Source organism: Pseudophryne corroboree, chromosome 2 (assembly GCF_028390025.1).
Source record: "Pseudophryne corroboree isolate aPseCor3 chromosome 2, aPseCor3.hap2, whole genome shotgun sequence".
NCBI classification, from domain to species: Eukaryota; Metazoa; Chordata; class Amphibia; order Anura; family Myobatrachidae; genus Pseudophryne; species Pseudophryne corroboree.
The window spans coordinates 80,356,231-80,373,999 of record NC_086445.1 but is presented as its reverse complement, the minus strand read 5'-3'; the positions used below and the strand labels follow the sequence as shown (position 1 = coordinate 80,373,999).

The following is a 17,769-nucleotide window of genomic DNA, read 5'->3' as shown; positions in this document are numbered from 1 at the left end:
TACAACTTTGTCGAGCAACTACTTGGTCAGGGGCAAACACGTTTGCAAAGTTTTACAAGTTTGACACCTTAGCCGATAAGGATCTCAAGTTTGGTCAATCGGTGCTACAGGGTCATCCGTACTCTCCCGCCCGTACTGGAGCTTTGGTATAACCCCATGGTACTGAAGTGGACCCCAGCATCCTCTAGGACGTATGAGAAAACAGGATTTTAATACCTACCGGTAAATCGCCCGACCCTGGGGGTAATTCCAAGTTGATCGCAGCAGGAAATTTTTTAGCAGTTGTGCAAAACCATGTGCACTGCAGGGGGGGGCAGATATAACATTTGCAGAGAGAGTTAGATTTGGGTGGGTTATTTTGTTTCTGTGCAGGGTAAATACTGTCTGCTTTATTTTTACACTGCAATTTAGATTGCAGATTGAACTCACCACACCCAAATCTATCTCTCTCTGCACATGTTATATTTGCCTCCCCTGCAGTGCACATGGTTTTGCCCAACTGCTAAAAAATTTCCTGCTGCGATCAACTTGGAATTACCCCCCCAGTGCCTACTTTTCCTGCAGTTATTAGTTTGTAGTTACACAAGTGTTGTGTTACGGTTATTTTCAGCATGTTGCTGCAATTGTTCATGCCCGTTAGCATGTGTTATGTTGAATACCATGTTGTGCGGCATGGTTGAGGTGTGAGCTGGTATGAATGGTCTCACCATTAATTTAAAAGTAAATCCTTTCCTCGAAATGTCCATCTCACTGGGCACAGTTCCTATACTGAGGTCTGGAGGAGGGGCATAGAGGGAGGAGCCAGTTCACACCCTTGAAAAGTCTTAAAGTGCCCATGGCTCCGGAGGAACCATCTATACCCCATGGTACTGAAGTGGACCCCAGCATCCTCTACGGACTAGGAGAAAAGGATTTACCGGTAGGTATTAAAATCCTGTTTTTTTATGAATAAAGTTTTTTTTTAATACAATTTACACTTTTAAAATAACTGTAATCTATTTGTAAAGTTTTATTTGATCACTTCCACTGCGCACCCATCTACACATCAGCGAAGTCTGGTCCAGCATACTGATAAGTTACAGTAACCATTAACGATATGGGCTTGAATCGCAGCTTTACACTGTATGATATTTGTTTGTTAAATTACAATGATAAGTGTTTTTTTTATCACCAGGATCAGAGATAAATAGATAGGCCTGTTTTGATGTGGTGTTCACTGGACTCAACTAGGGTGAAGGAGCAGGTCTGTGAAACACCATCATTAACATATCACTGGAACAGTGGCCATGGGACTCGCAATAAACCAATGCTCTAGTCATAAAGGGCTCTGTTGCAGAGAGTTTCCTACAGGGAAACTCCAGTGCTGAGAATATGAGGGTCCCTGGCAATCCCAGAAGGTCCCCGGGTGCAGTGCGGTGTGCTGCTTTCTAGGTTTGCCCAAGCTTTTTTTTATTTGCGGGCTGACTCGCATAGTTTCCTAATCATGGCCAGGGGCAAACACAAGATTTCTGGAGGGGCCCGTTTATGTAATACAGTACTACAGACATACGCAGGTCCAGTAATCATGGTAAGCCACAGATTCTCTCTCTGGTGCGATGACTGAGCACTCAGATCCACAGACATACACAGCAGTCTTGGTAGGAAAATCTGCGGTCACTGGGCATGTGCAGCAACTCCATTCCATCCTTTATACTGCATGTAGTAGCCACTGGCCAGGCTGCAGAAAAAGGAGGGTTTCCGGGTAACTGGAAACCCCCCGTGCATTTGCCCATGATGGCTAAGATTCCTGCTCTTCGTATTTAATATCATTGACTATCACCGTGATTGACAGCCACCATCGTAAACACAGCATTGGCAGTCAAAGGCTTAAAGATCTGGAGTAGGGTGTTGGTGGTGGGGTCCAGTTTTAGGTTCGGGTGAGATTCTCTGTATGTTATCAGGACCTATTTATGTAGGGCCTGTGGGCCTAATTCAGATGTGGTTGTTCTTGCTGCAGCCGTTGCTATCTTTTGGTGTACGCAATTGCGATTATATGCAAATATGGGCAGAAGCTAACCTGAGCATAGGGACGCCCACCTCTATTGCATAATTTCCATCCAACGGTGTACAATTGCTGATACAACGGTACCATCATTGCAAATTGGGTCATGTCGCAGAGTCTGAGTGCCTATATAGATGCGCAGGCTGAGCTGCTCTCCCGGGACGCAGAGGGCTCTCCAGTAGCAAGTAAGATCGCAACTGCTAATTTATGCACGCCCAGAAAACGCCGTCTGACCGGACATGGGCCCTCATTCCGAGTTGATCGGTCGCAAGGCGAATTTAGCAGAGTTACACACGCTAAGCCGCCGCCTACTGGGAGTGAATCTTAGCTTCTTAAAATTGCGACCGATGTATTCGCAATATTGCGATTACTAACTACTTAGCAGTTTCAGAGTAGCTCCAGACTTACTCTGCCTGTGCGATCAGTTCAGTGCTTGTCGTTCCTGTTTGACGTCACAAACACACCCAGCGTTCGCCCAGGCACTCCCACCGTTTCTCCGGCCACTCCTGCGTTTTTTCCGGAAACTGTAGCGTTTTCAGCCACACGCCCCTGAAACGCCGTGTTTCCGCCCAGTAACACCCATTTCCTGTCAATCACATTACGATCGCCGGAGCGATGAAAAAGCCGTGAGTAAAATTACTTTCTACATAGCAAAGTTACTTGGCGCAGTCGCAGTGCGAACATTGCGCATGCGTACTAAGCGGATTTTCACTGCGATGCGATGAAAAATACCGAGCGAACAACTCGGAATGAGGGCCATGATACAGCTGCATTTATCTGACCGCTCCCTGTTGCCACCCCCAAATGCTGTCTACCGGCCACTCACTTTGTGTCTAATTTCTTGGTGCGACCGAAGTCGCAGATCACTTGCTGCACACGCGCACTGCGGCTCACATGCACGCAAGGTAAGAAAACATCGACCGATCTGCGTACAATTGCTGCTCTGTGACCACATCTGTATTAGGCCCTGCAGGAAGATTGCTGTGTTCTGTGGATCTCCAGAGAAATCCAGGATTGACTGTAAGTGGAACAGGGGATTGATGGGGCTCTGACAGTCCAAGTTTACAGGTTCTTATCCTATAGGAAACAAATCTACTTGCGCTTCTGTTTAGCAGTAAGAAAAGTTCATTAAATTGATTGGTTCCTTGTACAGGAACACTGAGTTCTAAGCATTGTCCTTTTATATGTAGCTATGCATTCTGTATTACCCTGAGTGCAGGTTCTGATGCAAGGAACGTACACAGCCCCCTTTAGCTATACATTACCCCAGTCTATCATACAGCAAATCTGTAGCATTCACAGACTGTTCTGGATTATTATACTCTCATTTATTTGTTATAGAGAAGAGCAATGCATATTTTTCTAATAAAATGCAATTAAATTGCCTTATTTATGTGTCAGATTTATGGGCCTACTGTAGTTATTAGCTAGTGCATAACCCTGCCGCTGGCTATAACAGCTGATTTCATTCGTATTTTAATCTTTTGTTATTGAAACTGAAACAGAAAGCCGAAGTCCAGGTTTACAGTTCCACAACCACTTTCAGTCATGCGCAGATCCACCAAGACTGGTCGGGAAGTGGTAAGAGATCTCTCACCACTGTCAGACTGTATCACTGGGGCAGTTGAGTACTCTGCTAGTGGACTTTCATGTCATGTGGGCAGGTTTGGATTGCAATGGAAAACCAGCCTTGGAAATTTATGGAAGCATCCCTAATGAGTGCGGTTTCTGTTGTGGGGATGGGCTTCCTCCTCATAGGGTCTGATTCTGGGTTGGGCGCACTTGCAGCCTTACTTGCGTCTTTTGCTGCAGTTGTGGCTGTGGCTTTATGCTAATGAAGCTACAATGTAATACCCTGTTGTACATTCATGCATCCAAACGTGCAAGGACCGAGATGACCCCTGTCAGTGTCTACAGATGCTGCAGTCATGCTTTGTGCCCCTTTAGACGCCACCATCAGTCGCACCATTGAAACTTTCACCAGCCCTATCAGCCCTATCCTAGGTGCAGATTATCCGTCTGAGTATGGCATCCAGTGTGAACTATTCAACGTCTCTACTGTATATGTAACCACTTTCAGCAACACGCCCACACTACGTTACATCTGCACCTGGTTAGCCAACCCCCTGTAAGCATGCAGGAATGCCCAACACATTTCTAATACACTTCTGCATGTGTCTGACTCTGTACTGCAACTCTGTATAAACACCATCGCGGTGCATGCATGTGCAGTGCAACTCTGATGCAAGGGCAGATGAAAAACATTACACAAGAAAAAAATAAAACACATTGGCCCCCACAGGAAAAAAAACACACATTGGCCCCCACAGAAAACAATAAAACAAATTGTGCCCCACAAAAAAATATTAAAAGTAAAATATAGCTTTTGGTATAACAATTTGTTTAAAAATTCCACTGCTGATTGAAAGGCCCAGTGACACCAAGAAGTTTTATCATTCTTGGCTGTAATGTCTATATATTCATTTATTTATTAACATTTATGTAGCGCTAGCATATTCCATTGCACATTCTTACAAATTCGAGCAGGTGTGGATTGGGAACGGAAAGTGGCCCTGAAAAAATTTGTAGAAGTGGCCTCACATAGGGCGGAATGTACTAATGTACATCGCCGCCCTGCGCCACGATGCTGATCACATATGTACTTACATATGCGATCAGCATTGCGGAGGACAGCTCTTCCGATAAGAGCTGTCCTACGCGATGCACAGCGGCAGCCTGACTTCCGGGATTCGGCCCCAGGAGTCAGTCTGCGCATGCGCAGGGTGACGGGGGTGGCCACAAGGCATGCTGGGAGGGATCCGATCGGATCTCTCACACAGCGCCGCGGAGAGAAGCCCATAGGCTTCTATGGACTATCACCAGCTAAAGCTGGCGAACCCCGCCGCGGCGCTGACCTGGCGGCCGGGGGATAGTACATCAGGAAAATGCGGTAAACGGGGTTTACCGCATTTTCCCATGGTCAGCACCAGAGGTATACCATGTAACCATGGCGGCAGCACCGCCCCTCACATATGAACAAACAAAACAGGCCACACATGCATATCGGGCCATCTGGAATCTTCCCTGTTAGCCATATGACCAATCCACCCCACTCCTGCATATGGGTCAGTTTATCAGTTGCACGTATTTGGAAACACGTTTTGCAACCAAAGGGAAAACCGAAGACGCTAGTTGCGTCCCATTAAAACTGAAGGATAACACCCAATCTCCACCAGCTCGGATCCGGTCCACAAAGTTATATCCTTTTATTGTACCCTTTTTCAACGCTAGGCATGCCACTAAAAAAAATCACAATCTCCAGCCCGTTATTTCCATTCATTAAATTTAGCTTGGGGGTATGGGGGAGGGGGTGGGGGTAGTTGAGGGGTCTCCTATTTGCTCCACAAAACTAGATACAGCATTGCACTTCCTCTGTTTTCAGTGCCATCCCCAGCTACCCAATTTCTTCCACCAACCAAAGTGGATTTTGCACCACACTTGTGCTTAACAAAGGAAGCCTAGACGGGTATGGGTCATTGGATAGACACAACTTAAGTCGACAGTCATTAGGTTGACCATGGAAGGTCTACATGTATTAGGTCAACAGAGACAATAGGTCGACATGGTCATTAGGTCGACATGTAGTAGGTTGACAGGTCAAAAGGTCGACATGGTTTTTTTGACTTTTTGGCGTCATTTTCTTCGTAAAGTGACAGGTAACCCCAATTAGTGCACCGCGCCCCTCGCATGGCTCACTTCGCCTGCCATGCTTCAGGCAAGGTGCTTCGCTCTGCTACTGCTTTGCTCAGCACAGATTACCGTTCCAATCATAGTCCACGTGGATCGTTAAGTATGGGGAAAAAAACACAGAAAACTGTAAAAAACTCATGTCGACCTTTTGGCCTGTCGACCTAGTACACGTCGACCTAATGTCCACTACGACATAATGCACGGCGACCTTCAGTGGTCGACCTAATGACTGTCGGCCTAAGCTGTGTCGACCTAACGACTGTATCCCGTCTAGACTGACAACCTGACAAGCTGTATATTTGCTTTATCCTTTCAGGTGGTGTAACGCTGACCAGGCTGCTGTGGGACCATGGATGAGAGATGGCTGCAGGATGAAATCGGCAGATTAGCCCAGATGACAATGGCTCATCGCATGGGATCAAGACCAGGTATGGTCAATAGTTGGCATACAAGATCCACCAAACCATTTTATCATATAGAATAAAAGCAACAGTGCCACTATTTGCTCATAAATGAGAAAGAGAGAATAAAGATGTCGGCATGCTGGCTGTCGGGATTCCGGCGCCAGTATACTGTGCGCCGGGATCCAGACAGCCGACAAACTGAAGACCACCCATCTTATTATCCTGCTTTCATTTTGGGAGGAGGATCATCACCTTAATGTTCAAGAATTTCTAAAAGTTCAGCTGTAAATTGGAATAGATTACACGTGATTAGATGACAGCAGTATTCCCGTGGTCAGATAGCATGCTGTTTTCGGGGTACAGGAGCACTGGTGTAACTACAGTGGGTGCAAGGGGTGCAGCTGCTACGGGGCCTAGATTACCTCCAGGGCCCACCTTCCCCCCTGCATCCAGTCATGAATGCAGCAATCAGACAGACCCTATAGCAAAGAGTGGGGCCCTCTGCTATAAGGCCCCAAGGGTTTTTGTTATGCCCTGGAAATGAGTATAGCACCAATTGTCATATAGAAAGCAATGCCTTCCGTTACCCTGCCCCTGAGGACCAGCCGCCCCATCACCCCATCCCCCGTTACAAACAATTTCAAAACAAGTAATTTCCTCCTCATGCACAACACAGAGTTCGGTCAAAGTATAGAAACTTTGCATTCATTTTATCTATATGTGATCTGTACTATAACATCAGTTTGTATTCTAGCTGTCATTTTTCTTTAAATATATCTATATGTTAATTAAACAGCCACATATGGAAACGTTTTCCATGTAAACAATCCAGACAGAATAAGTCATATCTGCCTTCTTCGTATCTCTCATCCTAATGATCTGGGCTATATATAAAATGCTGAGGGTGAAGGGGGGGGGGAGCATTCTGACTTTGCTGGGGGGTAAGTGAAGGGCCTGAGGATTTCATTCACAGACTAGGCATCGCCTCCGGTCTTCCCTCTGGTGTTTGCTGAAACATCAATCGCTGCTCACACAATGTAAAAATAGTTCTTGTAATTTACATGAGGACTAGGAAGACAGGAATAGAAGGCGTCAGCATTATACTTCAAAAAGTAACATGAAACATTATCAACTTTTGTATCAGCAACCGATGTGTATGTGTATAACTATATCTATGTACTGCCAGAGGCATGGCAAACAATGGCTATCTATAACGGGATCCAGACTTTAGGTTGACAGCACTTAGAGCGACACTCATTAGGTTGGCCACTATTGATTGATATGCATAAGGCTATAGGTCGACATGGAAAAAGGTCGACATGAGTTTTTCACTATTTTTTTCATACGTAACGATCCACGTGGACTACAATTGGGAACGGTTTCGCTCACCATGCGAGGGGGCACGGTGCACTAATTGGGGTTCCCGGTCACTCTACGAAGAAAACAACATAAAAAACACATAAAAAACTCATGTTGACCTTTTGACCTGTCGACCTAGACCATGTCGATCTAAAGACCCTGTCAACATAGATACTCTGTCGACCTAGTTACTGTCGACCAATAGTGGTCGACCTAGACACTGTCGACCAAGTTATTATCTACCTTCCATTCCACAACCCTAATTCCGATGTGATCGCTGCTGTGCGTTTCACTCAGCAGGCGATCAGGTCTGAACTGCGCATGCGTATGCACCGCAATGCGCAGGTACAACGGTCCACAGCGACGTGGAGTGCCGGGAAGTGACGGGATGGTGCAAAAATCTGATCACACCGGCGATCGCAAGAAGATTGACAGGAAGAGGGTGTTTGTGGGTGGCAACTGACCGTTTTCAGGGAGTGTCCAGAAAAATGCAGGAGGGACCCGGAGTTTTGTGGGAGGAATTGTGACGTCAGCTTCGGCCCCGATCATCGCAGCGGCTGAGTAAGTCCTGGGCTGTGCAGAGACTAGCGCTCCTGCACATGCGATCGCACACCTGCACACAGCTAATACCCTCCCCCTGTAGGCGGCAACTACCTGATCGCAGGGATGCAAAAAATGCACCCTAGCGATCAGGTCTGAATTACCCCCCCATATCGCGGGTGCTAAGCTGCTGTCTCATGGAACTTGTACTAGACTGGTAAAGTGCCTGTAATGGAATCCAGCAGCCTACAGATCCATCAGAGAGAGACGCCCTGCGTGTCTTTAGGACACACTGCAGCTCGGCTTCTGGCTCCATTGGCGTTTCTATAGTGTGTGCGGTGCACACGGGCCCTTGAGTCCAGGGAAGCCCACACCGCACACACTGCACCCATTTCTCCTATACTTACCTTTCCAGAGTCCATCGTTGAATGCGTGTGGGCCCCCTCCTCTCCCGTAGCTGCCGCCCCGCTGCTAGCGCTCTGAGCGCTATAGACTCTGGCACAGTGCCAGAGTCTACAATGCATGCGCAGGACTAAAAAAATGGCGCAGCGGACATTTTTCGGAGTCCTGCGCATGCGCTGTAGACTCTGGCATTGTGCCAGAGCCTACAGCGCTCAGAGCGCTAGCAGCGGCGCGACAGCTACAGGAGATGAGGGGGCCCACACACGGAGCCTGCACACGGGTCCCCTCCTCTCTAGAGATGCCCCTGTCTGGCTCCCTCTCCGTAAAGTCATGACGTCACATTTGTATGTGGCATACCCTCCAACTGTACCTTTTTGGCCAGTACAGTAGTGTTTTCTAATGGTCTGTACCGGCTATAAGGGTACTTGTACCGGTTTTCAGCGTCTCCAATTACTATTGAATCCTATGGGAGCAGCGCTTAGCCATGCCCCATTTACCCATGACACGCCCCCATCCCTTATTTGTACTGATTTTCAGCTCGGCAGTGTTGGAGGGTATGATGTGGTGGTGGTGGGGGATGGCGCCGCACAGGTACCACACAGTGGCATCACAAGGGGGGTGCGACCCATGTGTCACCCGCTGAGGTGTGAAACCAAAGTGACAGCACCTGCTCAGTGACAGGAGCTGGGTACTGCACTGTAAAATTACGTGCAGCAACCCAGCTCCTGTCACCCTATAGAAGCCAGTACTGCCGGATTGACGAAAAACGGGGGTCGGGGCACTTAGCCACGCCCCTCCCATTAACCCACTCCCCCATCCTGAGAAGCCAGGCCCCCTTGCGGTCACTCCAGGTGTCCCTTAGGTGACCCCTCTTGTCACCTAAGGGACAACTCTGGTCCCACATCACCCTGCCACAGCTCTGATGGACACTAGCCACTCTTGAAAGTTTTTTTTTCTTTTTCTAAGGGGTCTATTTATTAACATTATTTCTCATACGTCCTAGAGGATGCTGGTGACACTTCAAGAACCATGGGGTATAGATGGGATCCGCAGGAGACATGGGCACTTTAAGACTTTGAATGGGTGTGAACTGTCTCATTCCTCTATGCCCCTCCTCCAGACTCCAGTTTAGAATTGTGCCCAGGCAGACTGGATGCACACTGAGGAGCTCTACTGAGTTTCTCTAAAAAGACTTTATGTTAGGTTTTTTATTTTCAGGGAGGCTGCTGGCAACGGTCTCCCTGCATCGTGGGACTTAGGGGAGAGAAATCAGACCTACTTCTGAAGAGTTTAAAGGCTCTGATTCTTGGCTACAGGACACCATTAGCTCCTGAGGGTTTGGAACACTAGGTACGCCTAGGGGTTCACTCCCAGAGCCCGCCGTCACCCCGCTTGCAGAGCCAGAAGTCAGAAGACAGGTGAGTAGAAGAAGATCTGAAGACTTCAGTGGCGGCTTTGAGGTACCGCACAGCGATCGCGCTGCGCACCATGCTCCCACTCACACAGCGGCACTGCAAAAAAGGTAGCGTTACCGTCTCCTGACACGGCAGCCATTAAGGAGCCTGCAGATCGTAGACAGGAAAATACGTTAAAATCCATTTACGTCACCACAGGTACTCTGCTCAGACCAACCATTGCATCTGCGTGAGTAGTGCAATCGAAAAGCGGGCAGATAACTTGTCATCTGACATAGATACCCTAGATAGGGATAGTATCCTTTTAACGCTGGGCTATATCAGGGATGCCGCAGCATACCTGAAGGAAGCGGCGAGAGATATTGGCATTGTGGGATCAAAAGCCAATGCTATGGCTATTTCAGCTAGGAGGGCATTGTGGGTTCATCAATGGAATGCTGATACTAACTCAAAGAAAGCTATGGAGTCGCTCCCGTATAAAAGTAGTGTCTTGTTTGGTGACGTATCACTGACTTGGTATCTACGGCTACCGCGGGTAAGTCGTCATTTTTGTCTTATGTTCCTCCACAACAAAAGAAAGCTCACCACTATCAGATGCAGTCCTTTCGGCCAAATAAATACAAAAAAGGCAGAGGTTATTCCTTCCTTGCGAATAGAGGAAGAGGTAAAGGTAAAAGATCTCCGGCCGTGGCAGGGTCCCAGGAGCAGAAGTCCTCCCTGGATTTCTGCCAAATCCACCGCATGACGCTGGGGCTCCTCTGCGGAAGTTCGCACCGGTGGGGGCACGTCTCCAACTCTACAGTCAGTTCTGGATTTGTTCGGGCCTGGACCCATGGGTGTTAGACATAGTGTCCCAAGGGTACAAACTAGAGTTTCAAGACGTTCCCCCTCGACGATTTTTCAAATTGGCCTTACCAGCTTCTCCTCCTGACAGGGAGGTGGTATGCGATGCAATACAAAAGCTGTATCAAAATCAAGTGATTATCAAGGTGCCCCCGTCAAAACAGGGAGAAGGCTTTTATTCGAGCCTGTTCGTGGTCCCGAAACCGGACCACTCGGTCAGACCAATTCTGAACCTAAAATCCCTCAATTTCTATCTAAAAAAGTTCAAATTCAAGATGGAGTCTCTCCGAGCAGTGATCTCCAGTCCGGAGGAAGGGGATTTTATGGTGTCGGTCGACATAAAGGATGTCTACTTACACGTCCCCATATATCCTCCGCATGCGGCTTACCTGAGGTTTGCCATTCAGGATTGTCATTACCAATTTCAGACGTTGCCGTTTGGTCTGTCCACGGCTCCGAGGATTTTCACCAAAGTAATGGCAGAAATGATGGTTCTCCTGCGCAAGCAAGGAGTCACAATTATCCCGTACTTAGACGATCTCCAGATAAAGGCGAGATCCAGGGACCGGTTACTGCAGAGCATTACGATTTCCCTGTCAGTTCTGCAACAACATGGTTGGCTCCCTGTCAGTTCTGCAACAACATGGTTGGCTCCTAAACTTGCCAAAGTCACAGTTGAGTCCGACGAAACGACTGTCGTTTTTGGGAATGATTCTGGACACGGAATTACAGAGAGTTTTTCTTCCAGAAGAGAAGGCTCTGGAAATTCAGAGTCTGGTCAAACAAATTCTGAAGCCAGCGAGAGTGTCAATCCATCAATGCACTCGGTTGCTGGGCAAGATGGTGGCGGCCTACGAGGCCATTCCATTTGGCAGGTTCCATGCCAGAGTGTTTCGGTGGGATCTGTTGGACAAGTGGTCCGGATCCCATCTGCACATGCACCGGAAAATAATCCTGTCCTCTAAGACCAGAATCGGGATCCAGGATTGGATCCTAGTGACCACGGATGCGAGTCTCCGAGGCTGGGGAGCGGTCACACAGGGAAAAACTTTCCAGGGAAGATGGTCAAGCCAGGATGTTTCTCTACACATAAACATGTTGGAGTTAAGGGCCATTTACAACGGCCTTCTTCAAGCCGAATGTCTTCTTCGCAACCTACCCGTTCTGATACAGTCGGACAATATAACAGCAGTAGCGCACTTAAACCGCCAGGGCGGAACAAAGAGTAGAGCGGCAATGGCAGAGGCCACAAAAGCTCTCAGCTGGGTGGAAAGACATACAAGCGCTCTGTCGGCGATATTCATTCCAGGAGTGGACAACTGGGAAGCAGACTTCCTCAGCAGACACGATCTCCATCCAGGAGAGTGGGGTCTTCATCAAGAGGTCTTCGCAGAAGTGACAAGTCTTTGGGGAATTCCTCAAACAGACATGATGGCGTCTCGCCTTAACAAGAAACTTCAGAGATATTGTTCCAGGTCGAGAGACCCTCAAGCAATAGCAGTGGACGCCCTATTGACACCATGGGTGTTTCAGTCGGTGTACGTGTTCCCTCCGCTTCCGCTCATTCCAAAGGTACTGAAGATCATAAGAAGGACAAAGGTTCAGGCGATCCTCATTGTTCCGGACTGGCCAAGATGGGCTTGGTATCCAGATCTTCAGGAGTTACTCATAGGAGATCCTTGGCCTCTCCCTCTACGAGAGGATCTGTTACAGCAGGGGCCGTGCGTGTATCAAGACTTACCGCGGCTACGTTTGACGGCTTGGCGGTTGAACGCCAAATCCTATCCCGAAAGGGTATTCCTAGTGAAGTCATTCCCACACTTCTTCAGGCTAGGAAAGAGGTGACGGCGAAACATTATCACCGTATTTGGAGAAAATATGTGTCTTGGTGTGAATCCAAGAAGGCTCCTACGGAAGAATTTCAGCTAGGCCGGTTTCCCCATTTTCTGCAAGCAGGTGTGGATGCGGGCCTAAAGTTGGGCTCAATTAAAGTACAAATTTTGGCCTTATCAATTTTCTTTCAAAAAGAATTGGCTTCCCTTCCGGAAGTTCAGACTTTCGTGAAAGGTGTGCAGCACATCCAACCTCCCTTTGTGCCCCCGATGGCACAATGGGATCTTAACGTGGTGTTGCAGTTCCTTCAGTCGCATTGGTTTGAACCTTTACAGAAGATAGAGTTAAAATTTCTCACTTGGAAAGCGATCATGCTGTTGGCCTTGGCATCCGCAAGGCGGGTATCTGAGTTAGCGGCCTTGTCTCACAAGAGCCCATATTTAATCTTCCATGAAGATAGAGCAGAGTTGAGGACTTGTCAACAATTTCTACCGAAGGTGGTTTCATCGTTCCACATGAACCAACCTATTGTGGTGCCTGTGGTTACTGCCGCCTTCGCTGAGTCAAAATGCCTCGATGTGGTTAGGGCTTTGAAGATTTATGTCGCCAGGACGGCTCAAATTAGGAAAACAGACGCTCTGTTTGTCCTGTATGCTTCCAACAAGATTGGGAATCCTGCTTCTAAGCAGACTATTGCACGTTGGATCTGTGCTACAATTCAGAATGCTCATTCTACGGCTGGTTTGCCGTTACCTAAATCAGTGAAGGCCCACTCTACCAGAAAGGTGGGCTCATCCTGGGCGGCGCCCGGGGGGTCTCAGCGTTACAACTTTGCCGAGCAGCTACTTGGTCGGGTGCAAACACGTTTGCGAAATTTTACAAATTTGACACCCTGGCTGATGAAGACCTCAGTTTTGGTCAATCGGTGCTGCAGAGTCATCCGCACTCTCCCGCCCGTTCTGGAGCTTTGGTATAACCCCATGGTTCTTGAAGTGTCCCCAGCATCCTCTAGGACGTATTAGAAAATAGGATTTTAATACCTACCAGTAAATCCTTTTCTCTTAGTCCGTAGAGGATGCTGGGCGCCCGTCCCAGTACAGACTCTATCTGCAGTAATTACTTATTAGTTATTGGCTATGTTGCACAAAGGTTGTGTTTCTGTTATAGTCAGCCTGTTGCTGACATTGTACATGCCGTTGATTGGATTTCCGTTGAATGCCATGTTGTACGGCGTGTTTGTGGTGTGAGCTGGTATGTATCTCACCTTTAGTTTAACAATAAATCCTTTTCCTCTAAATGTCCGTCTCGCTGGGCACAGTTCCTATAACTAGAGTCTGGGGGAGGGGCATAGAGGGAGGAGCCAGTTCAATCCATTCAAAGTCTTGAAGTGCCCATGTCTCCTGCGGATCCTGTCTATACCCCATGGTTCTTGAAGTGTCCCCAGCATCCTCTACGGACTAAGAGAAAAGGATTTACCGGTAGGTATTAAAATCCTATTTTTTACTAAAATAATGTGAAAAATTGTGTTTTCTGTTTTCACACCCTTTTCACATTATTTTAGTATCACCTGACTGTATTAAAGGGCATTTGGAGCAGTTTTCATGAAAAACTGCTCCAAACCCTTTCATTCACTTTTTTTTAGTAACCCACATTGCATTCCCCATACTTATAATGGGAAATGTGATGCTGCCAAATTTACTAAAAAAAATTTGAAAAAATACCGCAATGTGCCCTGTGATAATCTCGCCAGCTCAGGCTGGCAAGTTCACAGGGCAGCACTTCGATAATGTGGCATTTGCCCAGCTTTCTCTGGCCCTGGCAGAGTGATCAGCTATGTGTGTCCGATGGGCACACAAGCTGATCACAGTGTAAAAAAACCCAAAAACCATACTCACCTGTCCAGGGAGCCAGTGTCTGCTGCTCCGGTGAGCACTGCCGGGCACTGGGTCTCCCATGTGCTGCAATGAGACCCCTGTGCAGTAAGGTGATGCTGCAAAGCGGCAGCGCACTTTACAGCATCGGGGGTCACCGCAGCGCACACGATCCGGCGCCAGGCAGCCCAGCAGAAGCAGCACGGACCGGCTCCCTGGACTGGTGAGTATATTGATCTTTGGGGGGCTGGGGGGTCCGCAGGGCACGGTGTAGTCACAAGGGGGGGGGTCGACCGGGCGGCGGTAGCGGCAATGTCGGCGGGGGTGGCGCATTTTCCGGAAAATACCAAAATTCCCCGATGAAGCTGCGGAGTATCATCGCAGGGACAGAGCTTGACCGCAAGCTCTTTTCCTGCATGCGATAATTGATATATCCCTGCGATGTAATCAATTATCGCAGTGCGAGTTTGGGCGATTTTATCACCTGTCATCCGCATCCTGGATGCGGATGGTGATAAATAGGCCCCTTAATATTTATATTGAAGCATCATATGAATTGTACAATTGCAGCATAATATATCTGTCCATATGAGTTACAGAGATCAGAATACAGGACGATAATATAGCCACATATATAGAAGTATAGAGGTGAGCAGTATAGCAGATTACTGAGTAATTGTAAGAGAACATACTAAAATAGTTATACAGTATTATTGAAAGGTTTTTAAATGCTTGATTTTCGTTTTTGTGGGTTAAAGGCTCCAGGGTATCTCCAGAAGTCTTTTTACCGCTGTTTTTTACAAGATTTTCTTGGCGGTTTTTAAACTGGATGGAGAATGGAGAACTCATCAGTGCGGCCACAAACTACTGTTACAACAGTTTGTGTATTGCACATGACCACCCGAGGATGGGAGTATAGTGGAGGCCGTTCCAAACCACAGAATCAACGCATTGTCTTGTAGTCACCACTGGTGACTCACCAGACACAATAGGCAGCATAGTGCCAAACCTACATATTTGAAAAACAATCTTGTTCTAACAGGACAGGTGGAGTCTGGACTTTCTGTTTGCCCTGGAGATCATCATCACTTTATCCTTGTGAATCCTCTGTACGGTATGCTGGAGTTTTGGGATGAAGGTATAAATTGTGCCCCGGTGGTTACTTTAGTCTATGCTACAGAATTTTTTTTATTACTTTTGATTGGTAGCAGAGTGAGACCATTTTATTATGGAATATAGACACATTGGGGGGTATTCAATTGTTTGAAAAGTCAGTTGGGTGTCTGTTTTTTCCTATCTAATAGACAGGAAAAAACAGACACTAAACTGACTTTTCAAACAATTGAATCTCCCACTATGAGTGGTATCCTATTAGTTGCAGTAAATTATGCCAAGTAATGTATCCCCCGGGGGCTATTCAATTAGCCTTGACCGCCGTCACTTATCGGGGATTATGCCTTGCCTTCTTCCCAAATAAGCAGCCTTTTACAGACCCAATTTTACAATATATCACATGGGTCTGGAAACGTTCCCATGGTTTGCCATGTGATAAATTAGCGCCAGAAATAGGATACCGCCCTGTGTCATATAGCAAACATAAAGAGGTTGATGTAGGGCTGGACCGGAAGTAATTTGGGTGTATATTGCAAGAAAACAACAACACAGAAACAATACATATAATCGCCCATATGTAGAGTAGATCTGTGTGCCCACATCAGTAAGTCATATGCGCCCAGTTTGCTACAAGCCATCATCTTCAGTGTATACCTGACCTATGCTAGCTGTAACAGATTTGTCTCCAAACAGGCTGATATACACTTAGGGGGTTAATCAGACCCGATTGCTCCTCTGTGAATTTGCAGAGGTCTGCGATCAGATAACTGCCGCCCAGACAGAGTGAAAGCCCGCCCCGTGCAAGTCTGCATACGCCTTGCAAAAATCTTGGCATTTGCCGGTTAGCTGCAAATTTGTTCGCAACTCACAATCAAATTATTTTTCCACTCTGTGCGTAGCCCAGGACCTACTCCTACAGTGCAATAAATTCAGGCTGATCAGGGTTGGAGATGACGTTACACACCCTCCCTGAAAACGCTTGGGCACACCTGCATTTTTCCTGACACTCCCAGAAAATGGGCAGTTACCACCCCCAAATGCCGGCTTCCTGTCAGTACCGATAAAAAAGTGTTGCTGGATTTTTTTGCTGTTTGTCCTCGAGCATGCGTACTATGATCCATATGCATGCGCAGTCGAACGATAATCGCCCAGCTTGCGAATTCACCCCTGATGAAGTTTGGTTAAACTAAACGCATTGGATGACCTCCAGCAGTGTTTCTAACATTTTCATATTTTTACCTGGATTTTATGGACTTTTTCTGGGACTTTAGATCCATTCTATTATGCAATTTTGGAGATCCTTTCGCAGTGGACGGTTCAGATAAGCCTATATTGTGTTTTTGTCTCTTGTGATCATATTTTAATTGGGGACCCCTCTCCTTATGAATAAAAAAAAAGGAGATTGTTTTATGGTATTTTATTTTATATGTTTATTGTAGACTATGCTCCTAGTGACCTGCATTTTCAGACATCTGGATTTGGAAGAATGGAAAGTATTATCAGATAAGCCTATGAACCATTAATAAATGTATACAGGGTTAAGTGGCTGTAGATACTACACTAGGAGTGCTCTCCCCTATTATTTTGAGGGTTTGTTCAACTTTGATCTGGAGCTGTAGCAGGTCGGATGATGAGTAGCTGCTTTTGTGATTTTTTTAGACAATAGGGAGTTTACTAAGCTCTAAAACATATATATATATATATATATATATATATATATATACACACATACATACACTGTATGTATTTATATATATATTTGTATATTTATATTTATAGAGGGAGAGAGAGCAAATCAAGATAGGGGTGCCCTCTCCTGAGGTAGAGGTGCACTTCCTAACACACAGCAGCCAGGTAACAGCACACCAGTCCTGGATTTTCATGCACTCTAGCTGTAGCTAATTTTATTGTGCAGTACATGAAACATTAAAATAAATCCTAGCCCATCTGGGATCTAACTAAACAAACAGATTCCTTTTCTAAGAGTGGTAGGACCTAATGCATATGCACAATACTCATGGTCAGATAATCATAGTGTCTCTTAACAGGCCTGATGCCAGTTCCCAAAGGCAGTGAGACCCTGAGTCAAAACTCTGACACACCTATATTAGCCACTGCAGGTGCAAGTACTAATTAACCTGATCTCAGGCTGAAGATATAAAGACCCAAAATGGGCCTGATGGATGGAGCCAGCCCTC

At 46.8% G+C, this 17,769-nt stretch overlaps 1 protein-coding gene across 1 annotated transcript in view; it reads left to right on the top strand.

Annotated features, from left to right (window-relative positions):
- AMOTL1 (angiomotin like 1) overlaps positions 1-17,769 on the top strand; it is a 216,611-nt gene that overhangs the window by 17,493 nt on the left and 181,349 nt on the right. The window contains exon 2 of the mRNA XM_063951456.1: positions 6,108-6,219. Coding sequence (XP_063807526.1) covers positions 6,141-6,219 — 79 coding nt within the window. The 5' untranslated portion in view covers positions 6,108-6,140. The remainder of the gene's footprint in view (positions 1-6,107; positions 6,220-17,769) is intronic.